The 12,243-nt window shown below is 40.5% G+C and overlaps 1 protein-coding gene across 1 annotated transcript in view; it reads right to left on the minus strand.

Annotated features, from left to right (window-relative positions):
- mlh3 (mutL homolog 3 (E. coli)) overlaps positions 1 to 10,000 on the minus strand; it is a 28,290-nt gene extending 18,290 nt beyond the window's left edge. The window contains exons 1-6 of the mRNA XM_080853268.1: positions 7,080 to 10,000; positions 5,963 to 6,064; positions 5,768 to 5,844; positions 5,435 to 5,539; positions 5,260 to 5,335; positions 4,801 to 4,878 (exon numbers count right to left, since the gene is read on the minus strand). Of these exons, the coding sequence (XP_080709394.1) occupies positions 4,801 to 4,878; positions 5,260 to 5,335; positions 5,435 to 5,539; positions 5,768 to 5,844; positions 5,963 to 6,064; positions 7,080 to 9,660 (3,019 nt within the window). The 5' untranslated portion in view covers positions 9,661 to 10,000. The remainder of the gene's footprint in view (positions 1 to 4,800; positions 4,879 to 5,259; positions 5,336 to 5,434; positions 5,540 to 5,767; positions 5,845 to 5,962; positions 6,065 to 7,079) is intronic.
- Between the last annotated feature and the right edge of the window lie 2,243 nt (positions 10,001 to 12,243).

The following is a 12,243-nucleotide window of genomic DNA, read 5'->3' on the forward strand; positions in this document are numbered from 1 at the left end:
ACATTACTCTGAATTCATTGTCGGATTTTGCGTATACAAATGCGATTATTCGTGATTAATCAGGGAAATCATGCGATTAATCGCGATTAAAATTTTTAATTGTTGCCCAGCCCTACTATCTACAGATACGGATTTCAAATACGAAATGTATCTACACTTTCAAAAACTATCTTCACTTTCAAAATGTATTTACAGATACAGATTTCAAATACGAAATGTATCTACACTTTCAAAAACTATCTACACTTTCAAAAACTATCTACACTTTCAAAAACTATCTTCACTTTCAAAATCTATCTGCAGATACGGATTTCAGTTACGCATTACGGATTTCTGTTACGAATTACAAAATCTTTTTGGCACTGTTTTTACAGCCTTTCAAAAGAGCCAATCAGCGCTTTTGGCAGATTTTCTAAAGCACCAATCAACACATTGTATCCTGTACTGACTAGCCAATCAGCGCTAGCTTGCTGGCAACTGCTGGCCCGCTCATTATTCAATAGTTATAACCTAAATCTGCCACCGCTCTGCCTAGGGAGAGATCTGGGGTCTCCCCCTCACGGTTTGAATACAATTAGGTGTACGAACGCCGTGGGGGAAGTTAAACAAGCATGCCTTATGTCTGGCCTAAAGGGCTGATGAACACCTGTACAATTAAGTTAATCTTAGGCTCTGGCGATTCAGAGATCGCTTGGCTGCAGAACGCATTGTGAGCTTGCTGCCTCATATATCTCTTCCACTGAGACGCTAGAAAACTCGCTTCCACAAAAAATACACAATAAAGCGTTTTCAAGGACTTCAGAAAATGGTTACAAATAGCCTACCCCAAAATGCCATGAAAAGAAACGAAAATGACATTGGAAGGTGGTTTTGAAATCAGGCTGGTCATTATCCAGTTGTTGAGGATGCATGTGCACTTAACGGTATACCCCCATCATTACTTTGCATGTGTCTGGAGAACAAGACAATAGCAGTCTGTCTGCTAAATGTTCTCATTGTGATCATATGAATACTGTTCATGGTTAACTTAATTAAATGTGAATAAGAGATCGGTCACGAAAATGCTAACGTGTGGAGTGAAAGTGTGGAGTGAAAACCACTGACTATGATTGTGCGTTTTACAATGACTTTATTAACAACTCCAAATATAGGACTTCTTACTTGTGCCATTTCACGGTCTTTGATCCATGACTCAGTCACCGTTTCACTCAACTTTCCCAGCAAGCTAGCGCTGATCAGTACAGGATACAATGTGTTGATTGGCGCTTTAGAAAATCTGCCAAAAGCGCTGATTGGCTCTTTAGAAAGGAAGTAAAGACAGTGCCAAAAAGCTTTTGTAATTCGTAACAGAAATCCGTAACTCGTACTTGAAATCCGTATCCGTAATGCGTAACTGAAATCCGTAACTGAAATCCATATCTGCAGATAGATTTTGAAAGTGAAGATAGTTTTTGAAAGTGTAGATAGTTTTTGAAAGTGTAGATATATTTCGTATTTGAAATCCGTATCTGTAGATAGGTTTTGAAAGTGTAGATGGTTTCACAGATACAAAATCTATATTACAGATACAAAATCTATATTACAGATTACATAATATTTATGGCATTGATCTGATTCCATAGCCTCGCTGCTAATAAGTTTAACGTGAGCATGCATATCTCACAGATATTGACAGCAAATTAATTTTGAAAGAGGAACAGAGAAACGCGATTAAGGCATTTGTCGATCGAAAATATGTTTTTGCCGTCCTTCCTACGGGATCCGGTAAAAGTTTAATGTATCTGATGGTCATACTACGTTGCTCTGATTGGTTCTAGGTATCCAATTGAGCGAAGAGGCATTTTCTTTCCTGGTTCGTTGAAATACGCCCCATAATCACAGCTCAATGGAGCAGTATCAGACTCATATTCTGACTAGAATTATGAGTATGACCCCGTTAGGCTACGAACCCACTATAGTTTGGTCACACGGTTGTTATTTTAAGGAGAAGTCATAATTTCCAAATTTGCAGACTACCGTAAATCCTCCAATTGTGGCCGGGGCTTGTATTTACTTAGGCTGCACAGCGCACCGGCCTTTATTTGGGGCAGGCTTGTATTAGGGGCAGGCCTTTATTTCTTACTTATCTTCTGTTATAGAATTTTATTATTTAAATAATGGGCATAATTGCAGTAGGCTAATATAATCCATTGCATATGCGTTCAACACTGCCTCCACATCGCGTAGCGCTTTATGTGCGGTGTCAACGTAAACATAAACATCGGAGTTAACGTCTCTACTGTCAGTCACGGAGGAAAAGATTTCCAAAGCCTTGATTTTAATCATTTTTCTAGACACTCTATTATGCTTACCGCGGACTGAAAAGAGCTGGTTTGATATCCAGCCTAACTTTCTTTCTACATCCACCTGCTAGTCGTACCCTATTGCATTCGTCTCGGGTCAATGTCAAATTTCTTTGCTGCTTTTTCTCCCGAATGTTCTTCAGCAATCAGCATACACCATCTCTTTGAATTTAATATCAAAGTTACGTAAGTCTACTACTGCTTTATGATCCCTTCTGGAAAAAGTAACCTAGCCAACTAAAACGTTACAGATAAACAACAGTAGGCTATACGATACGTGCATTTAGGCTAAACCATAACATATTGCCAGACACGCCTTCATGAACAATAACAAATTCGCCTTGTCGTCCTACGTGGGGAAATGTCTTTTTTTATTGCAAACAGCCCATGAAATTAGCCAACAATATTATATAATATAATATTAAACATGAGGAGAACATGTATTTGTGAAATGCATTCAATTAAATTGTGATGTCTACTTTGAGCCGACGGACTGATGCTGGTAGGCTACAGTGATATAGGCTACTTTATTTTACCCCCGGCTTGTATTCGGGGCCCGGCCTTTATTTGTCCGTATGGACCACGACCCCGGCTACTATCTGGAGCCCGGCTTCTAATTGAATCCCGGCCTTTATTTGAGGATTTACGGTATATTTAGGGCCCAATCACCATGAGGATTATTATTAGGGCCCGATCACTGAAGGTGCAGAGGTGCGAGGCCTTCCAAGACCAGAGGGCAGAGGTGCAAGACCCGGTTGTTTCCATCAAGATTTTTGTTACGATTATTGTTACTTTTTTTTATTCAAGACTTGGCCAATTTAGAGGTGGTTCTCATGGGCAAAAACTCACAGAAACTGGTACACACATCAGTGGTTGTGTCAGTAACTCAGGGACAGAGGCTTTGTCCAGGGTGTGGTCAGTTACTCAGGGACAGAGGCTTTGTCCAGGGTGTGGTCAGTTACTCAGGGACAGATGCTTTGTCCAGGGTGTGGTCAGCTACTCAGGGACAGAGGCTTCGTCCAGGGTGTGGTCAGTTACTCAGGGACAGAGGCTTTGTCTAGGGTGTGGTCAGCTACTCAGGGACAGAGGCTTTGTCTAGGGTGTGGTCAGTTACTCAGGGACAGAGGCTTTGTCTAGGGTGTGGTCAGCTACTCAGGGACAGAGGCTTTGTCTAGGGTGTGGTTGGTTACTCAGGGACAGAGGCTTTGTCCAGGGTGTGGTTGGTTACTCAGGGACAGGGACTTTGTCTAGGGTGTGGTCAGCTACTCAGGGACAGAGGCTTTGTCTAGGGTGTGGTTGGTTACTCAGGGACAGAGGCTTTGTCCAGGGTGTGGTTGGTTACTCAGGGACAGGGACTTAGTCCAGGGTGTGGTTGGTTACTCAGGGACAGGGACTTAGTAGCGTTACATTTCTATATTCGAGTCACACAATACATTTAAATAGTGCACCTCTGTGGATCTGTACTCATAACTCCTCCTCCATCCAAAATATTTTGCACTGTACTATTTTTTACACAATTTTGTGTACTATTTTGCTACAGAAGACATAACGATTTGATAAGGCCCATTAAATACAAATAACAAAATACTATTCTGTATTTCCAATACATCTTTTACATGTATTAGAAATGCTGGTATATTCATATATATGAACTGTTATGATGAGGGATCACCTAAAGTGCTTTAGAATACCATTAAACTGTATATCCTATTTTAGTAACTTCCAATCAAGCCATCTGATTTGAGAATGTCATACACTCATCTGTAACAGACCTTTATTACACGGCTCTTCTTAATGCTGTAGTATGCTCCATTCACTTGAATGGGGCTTCCCAACGTTCTGCGGTCCGTTATTAACCGATAACAGACCGTTGCTATGAAATAATGACCACTGTCAAGGAAAGTGGCCTTTTTGCCTCTGATTCACGTCTTTCGTAGCACTCCGCAAGTAGTCCGGTAACTTATCAATGGAGTTTCAGCGGACGGTTGAGCAGCTGTGTTCTAAAGAATGTTCAACGTCTTTGGCGAACTATTTCTCTGCTTTTTAACACTACGTATAGTAACAAATACATTGTAAAAAGATTTTTTTGTTTTGGCAAGAAGCCGTATAATAAGCGGGATAATGTATAGAACGGCGGTCATTATTGGGAAAATAAGCCCCTTCAGGTATTTTCCCGATAATGACCTGCGTTCTATACATTATCCCTTACATAACAAACCTTTGACAAATCACCTGAGTTTTCACTGCCTTAATACTGTACACAATCTTGCATTATATATGGACATTTTCCTGGAAAATGTGTCATATTCTGGGTGGTTCCAAATTACCTCATCTTTCATCATAAAGGACAATAATGTACCACTACTGGACTCATCAATACTAAGCACACAGAACACAGATGAATCACCAACGTGGTACGGTAAGCGTGAATAACACCACAGCACATCTCCCCACACACCTGCCACAAGACCCTCTAATCGAACTCTCTCATGAGCTGCATGCTGGTCCACCAACACCAGGAGATTCGCTCCACTTCCTAAAAAACACACAAACACAAGTTAGACACAGACAGGGATATACCTCAAGATGTATTTTGTCATACATCACAGCACTCAAATATGCAGTCCTAGATTGTACGCCATTATATTTCTTGACAAATTCAGTACAATTGTCAAGTTGATACGGCCTTCTGTCCAGTAGTGTGTGCGCTCGGTCCTGGACTGTAAATAGGAAACTGAGCCAAACAACATTCTAGCCAATAAACACGCTTCTTCAGGAACACAGAAGAGATGGGTGTAACCTGATTGGCTGTTAAGCTCAAACTTCAACTTTTTGCCAGAATCAAGGACAACTTGAGGACAACAAAATACTGCTACGCTGGAAATACTATTTATAATATATTGATTATTGTACTTGCCTTTTGGGCTTTTTGGTCCCTGGTTTCCTGTACTGATGAGACAAGCTAGAAACTTTTTATCCACTTGATGAATGACCTGAAAAGATATATGTATATTTTTTTTTAAAGGTAAAGGGTTTTTTCAAAGCTTTTCATATCAATGTTAGGTACTCGTGTTAGCTTATAAGATACTTGCCTTCATAGAATGGATCATATCCTTGGTAAAACGATATGGCAACATGATGTTGTGTAGTCGCACAGGAAGATGGTCTGCCTCTCCACTGGTAACATCCATAGCCACCTAAAATATGCAAGTTATTATGTCAAATGATGACATTACATTTTCACAATGAGCACCTCAGGACAGAACTGAGCAGTTTGGAGCTAGTATTAGCACAGAACTGTTCCACTGGCCCCATATACAGTATATGTAACTTACATCTGGTGGTTGTATGAAGACAGCTAGTATAAACACAGGACTGTTCCACTGGACCCATAGATAGTTATGTGTGTATGTAAGGCATCTTACATCTGGTGGATGTATGAAGACAGGATTCTTCCATTCAGAGAAAAGTAGTGCAAGAGCATTGGTGGCTTCAGGATCAACTTAAATAACACATATTACACAAGGAAGAAACACAAACACAACCTTGATAAGTGACAATTTTGACTCCATATTAATGATCATAACGATTCATGAAAAATGGCAAGACTCTAGTTGTACCTCTGTCGCCTATTCCTGTGCTCAACACCCGTTCCGTTCTGGACTTGAAGAGAAAAGGCAATATAACCTTGGTCTGAAGGAGGTGCCTCTTTGACTCAAACCCTAAAGAGAAAGTATATTCCAGAATTTCCAGTTAAACTTTAAGGTAATTTAAATATGCACTACATTTTGAAGAGCATTTGAGTAACAGTATGGAGCAATTTGCCACTTTAAGGGCATGTTTAACTAACTTAAAAAAAGATTAGAGGAACCTACCCTACTGTACTCGTTTGTCTTTCCATCTCTGCATCTTTCTATACATCAATCCCTCTACAACTTTTTACAGCTTTCTCTAACTTTTAAAGCACTCTTTCGTTATTTCTTTATCTCTATCTTAATATACCAGTTCCCTGTCTCTTTAATTTCTTCTCTCTCTCTCTCTCTTTCAATCTCCCTGTCTGTCTGTTTGTTTATATTTCTGTATCTTATAATATCTAACTCCTCAATACCTCACTTTCATTCCCTGTCTCGCCTGTCCTCTCAAGATCTCCCTATCTTTCAGTTATGATAGTTACTACAATGTCTACCCTGGCAACAACCTCAGTTACCCTAGCATCATCCTAGCAACCAGAAACACCATGACAACCCTAGCAACAGCCTAAATCACCCTAGCAGCATCCTTGGGTTATTGGATTAATGTCCTTATCTGTAACTTAATAGTTATTTAGAATTTTTACTTTTGCCTTGCTGCACTGGTATTTCCTTCAGGATTTGCAAATCTACTTAATTTTGTTGGTAGCAAAAATGGTCATAGAAAGGACAAACACACTGGCCATTTCCATTAGCTATCACAATAGTTGTGATCGTGTTTAATTCAAAGTGTGCTATTAAACTTTGGTTAGCAAGACTGCTGGAACAAACACATGAAAATCAATGGAGAAGATGGAACAATGGCAGTACAGAATTGCAGAACTCAGGTTTAGGGAGACATATCACAAGTTGACATGCACTTTCCTCCAAGCAATGGTCACATACAACCAAAATGATCAATAAACTTGCCCCCTCTTCTTTGAGGTATTACTCCCACAATACTAACCAATTACTGTGATTTCAGAAATTAACACATTGGTCAATTTACCTTTTTGAGGAACAACATGGACCGCAGTGTTGTCAGCTATGCAGGCCACTTTTGTCTCTTCCTCTGGCGGAGCGTCATATTTGCTGAGTCCTGTTAATCTGTTGATGTAAACCACTTTTCCAGCGAAGTAATCATAGTGTGCCAGCCAGGTGTCAGACAAGTTTCTCTGCTGTTCTTCATCCGTGTGAGGTCCTTCACATTTTGAGCTGGCAGCTAATGGGAAGATCTCCTCATGATTCTTAACCTCGTCAGTGGGGGAACATGTCCTAGCACTGCACACATCTATGGGGTTTAGGTCCTCAGAGGTAGCAGGTGGTGCTGCTGTAAGAAGGTTGTGTGTATTGGAGGAGGAACCAATATGATATGGGCCTAATAATGAATATGACACGTCAGGGGTTTCTGTATTTTTATAATCAACATATCTAGGAGTGGAAGGGGAATCTTCATTGCAATTTTGAAATAGGGTGTACTGAGGGCTGTTGTCCAAAGTTTGCTCTCTATTCATATTTGGTATCAAAGAATGTGGCAATGTCTTCCCAGTACAGCTGTCTGCATTTCTGATTACATTAAGCAAGTCCTCAGTAGTAGAATCACATTCTTCCATCTTTGCCTGTTTCAAATAAGAAAGCTTGGTGGCTACAGAGATTTTACTTATATTGTTTGATCTACAATCTGAGAATGTGTTTAGTTTTAATGCACAACCTTGGACAGAGGGGAGGGAGTTGTTTGGCCTGTGTTGCCTTCTCCCATGAAACACACATGCATCCGTTTTAACTGGCATGGCTGAATCACTGACACATTCCTGATTGCTACACGCATCTGAAGGCTGATGTTGGGTTTTTTCTTGCTCACCAAACATTCTTCTAAATGTGTCCAGAGGGCTAGCTATATGTGATAAAGCCAGTTTTTGACCAGCTGTGACTTGTGAGACTGAAGAGGCAATGCCATGCTGCCTACAAATGTTGCTAGGCATTTCTCTCTTTAATGAATTTTGTTGGATTGTTAAAACAGCAGCTCTTGGATTGGTTAATTTGGTTGCAACAGCAGCTCTTGGATTGGTTACTTTGGCTCCGTTCACTTTGTTACTCTTAAACTCTGGACATTTTAACAAGCCTTTACATGCCTCGTGTTCATGATCTCGATTTGTCATGCTACCTTTGAAAATATCTTTACAACTAACAGAAACTGAATTAGAAACAAAATTACATTGCTTAAGTTGCAGTTTTGAGTGAGTCATTGATGGAGTGCTGACTGCATCAAAGGATGTCTCCAAAGCCAGTTCTAGTTTTGTTCCCATTTCAACTTCAAGCGCAGCTTTAGCATCCATATCACCTTCTAAGGCATCCTTGATTTGAGAATCTCCCCTCTCAGTGAAATCTACAGCAACTCTTCGGAGAACAGGTTTTGAAGCCAGTGCCTTCCCCCCAACAGAGTCGCTGCAGACAAGCTTAGAAAACACTGACTGTTGACAAACCAAAGGAGGAGTCAGACAGCCCTGAGTGTCTTCAGGCATGACCTCCAGTAGACTCTCCCTTGTGAGAAACTTTCTGACACCCTCTTCTAGGCAACACAGGAGACTGTCCCAGTCTTTAAACTCAATGAGTGTTTTGGCTGGCTCCAAACAAATGTCATACTCTGAATAACTGCAGCTTATGTTGATTACATACACCCCATGAAGCTCTCCTCCCACACGTTCTTTAGGGCTGGAAGTACCCTGGGAGCCAGTGGTGCTGCCACAGTGCTTATTGAGGGCCATACATTTGGAGAGCAAGGAGTTGAGTAGTTTGTGTATGCATGTTTTAAGGATAAGCCTTCGGTTCACAAACAGATATTGTTGGTTATTGTTATAGTGACCCTCGCAGCCAATGTGTCCCTCAATTTCAAACTGTTCATACAAATGCTTAACTTCACGAAGTTTTTGGGCCCTCCCTAGGCCATGAATCTGAGCAAAACGATAGTATGTACTTTTCACCTTGGACAACTGTACTAGCATGGTTCCTGTGCAGTCCTTCTTTACTGTGAAGGACACAGACGGGTGCATGAGGGAGATGGCTTCAACCCGCTGTCGGATTCTCTCCATCTCCAGCACAGGGTCAAGACGTTTCTTCCTTACAGGCATGTTGTGAAAGAAGTTGCAAATCGTAACTGTTGTACCTGCAGATGGTCTGGCTGCCTCGGCATCAAGTACATCCACTGTCAGGCCATGGTCAAAGACCTTGACAAATGTCTTTATGGAAAGCTTGGTCCTTGATGATATTTCTACCACACCAGAGAGGGAGACGATGCTTGCCACAGCCTCTCCTCTGAACCCATAAAATCTAAGATTCTCCAGGTCCTCCAGAGAGCAACATTTGCTAGTGCTATATCGGTTCCCCACATTACCTAAGTCTTGTCTGTCCATTCCGGAGCCATTGTCTGCTACCTGCAACTTGCAAGCCTCTACGTCCACCTTCACTGCTACACAGGTTGCGCAGGCATCAATACTATTGAGAACAAGTTCCTCGACACACTGCTGAAGAGAACAAATAGCTATGCCTGAACGAAGCTGTGCCCTCACTTCGTCTGACAAAAACGTAATCATGGCTGAGGCAGACAACACACTAAGACACTACCATAACAGATTATTATTTACCCGCTAAACTAGCTAACATTAAATATGAACCGTTGACCAATCGATAGCATAAAACCAATGATCAGAGGCGAAGATAAAACGACACATTTAGCGTTGACGGTTCAAAAACTAATCTTTGCTGTTCTACCAAAATTGCCCTAAAAAAGTGGCTAACGTTAGCTTAAAAAAAACAACTACAGTTAACTGACCCAGTCAACTTTCTACCTCGCCGTTAATGAGGAAATCAAAGATAGGGCTGGTCGATGCAAATATTCCAGTCACCTAGCTCCTAAAAACGCAGTTATTTTCAGGTGTTATGTGTTTATCATCGTCTTTAAGAGTAAACAGTCTTCTAACACAAGAACGAGTAACCGGGCAACTAGCTAGGTTGCTACTTTAGTTTAGTGTCTTACAAATACATTTCTATTTTTTTTAGCGTAGAGGTCTACGTAGCCACGTTTTTCAAAATAAAAGTCGAAGGCTTTTTTGGGGCAGACAAGATATAGCCTAGGCAAGGTAAGTCTAAATGAATGTGAATGATTGTCAAACAGACACTTTTTGGGGGTCTCCAATCGCTCAAATAAAACTACTGCTGATATTATATGCTATCATTGGTATTGTAACAGTGGAAATAAACAGGTGAAGCGAAATGTAATTTTTGCTATTTCAAACAATGTGATTGGCTATAATACCGGGCAGGACTTTCAGTTACAAATCTGCCATTTTTTTTAGCTATAAACTCAATTGACAAACCAAGCCAGCTAAGTTTTTGAAAAACTGTGGGAAAGGTGCCAATTCAGAGTCCACACACAGCTCAACACAACAAGCTTGCATTTACCCAGTCAGGATTTGCATGGATTTAAAAAAAAAATGTAAGCTAGAACATGAACATATAGTTCATTTTGGTGGGCTAAATTGTATGATTGTATTTTTAATATGTGGTACTATGTTAATAATAAGTAATATAACTGAGGTCTTAGTGCCCATCCAGCCGGAACCGGGATTGCCTGTATCTCGAAAAAAAAAATTGTCGCATCTGCCTACGATGGGTTGGGTCCCCGAACCCGGATTTTTTTTATTGAATCCAGGCTCCAGAGTGGAGACATTTATAGACGCCAGTGGATCCGTGTTCGTGTGGACACCTGATCCGCACATTTTCTGACACAATGACGCCATTGCCCCGCGTGAACGCCCCTCGCCACACAACCTCAGCCTGAACCCTTAAAAAAGATGCAAAGGGAAAAGGTGCATCTTCATTTCTGAATGTGGAAAATGTATCTTGGGAAAAGATATAGGCAGACCTAGTTCAGAGAGAAATGAATGACATAGGAACAGTCTACTGATAAGAACATGAAATGCAAGAAGTCTTATTGCAAATGGACAAGCTTAAATAATCACTGGTCTTTGAAATAAAGGGATACATGTGTAAGAAGAGATAGAGGTAAATGGTGGAGTGTGCAACTTTTGTTAAAAGAGGATTGCAGTATAGAGAACTAAAGAAAGGAAGTGATTATGAAATTAATGCAACAGAGGTTTTGACAAATGAGGGAAATGTGAAAATAAAAACTTTAATAATCCCTGCAGAATGTTGGAGTTGGAACAATTAGAAGAAATCTGTAAGGATTCAAAAAGGAAGATTTTATGGTGTGCAGAGCACACTATGGGAAGGTTAGGATGATACAAATGAGAGTGGGATTGAGTTAGTCTGTCTGAATGATGGGAGGGAATTTATACTTAAGGATAGTTATAAAACAATTGGGTTCTATCACGTTATTTAGCTGTTTCTGATTGGACGAGAGACGTTCCATGAGTCTGATTATCCGTCAACATACCAACTGGGACTTTTCACAGCTAATAATAAAATCACTCCGCGATATCCGCGCGTTGATGATAACCGTTAATTCAAAATTCTTAACATTCCAAACCAAGACCTTGACAATGGAACTATTTTTTGTTGCGGAGAAACAATGGCGAAATAAACCATTTTTAATCAATAACTTTGAGTTGAAATGTTAATTTGTTGACGGTAGAATTGTTTTATAAAAGCAATATAGCACTCGTGGGAGTGGGGTAGGTAAGGGGTAAGGGATAATCCCACGTGTGTTGTTGCCTACGCCATTCGGCCTCTGGCCTCGGTGGCTAAGGCCGAACACCACCCGTGGGATTATCCCTTACCTACCCCACTCCCACTCAAACTATATTGCTTTAATGTACAGTATTACAGGGATTACAGTCTGCAGTAAATCTCAATTAAATTAAAATTAATGGAATAATTAAAATAGGGATGGAATTGAAAATACAACATGAAGTCCGGGGGAAGAGATGGATTTTCAGAAAAACTGACTGGGTCAAATCAAATTGTTGAGAAAAATTAGGAAAGTCAAGTCCGGGGAAGGATATCATCTGTGTTGGAGAACCTTGGTGACAAAGGGAAGATTGGATTGTTAAATGTATATAATAAGATATGGCAAGATGGGATAATTCCACGCGCACGAAAAGTCTACAATTATTCCTATTCGAAATCCTGGAAAATATCCTAAATTACCAGGTACT

The sequence above is a fragment of the Sprattus sprattus genome, assembly GCF_963457725.1.
Source record: "Sprattus sprattus genome assembly, chromosome: 16".
Lineage (NCBI taxonomy): Eukaryota > Metazoa > Chordata > Actinopteri > Clupeiformes > Clupeidae > Sprattus > Sprattus sprattus.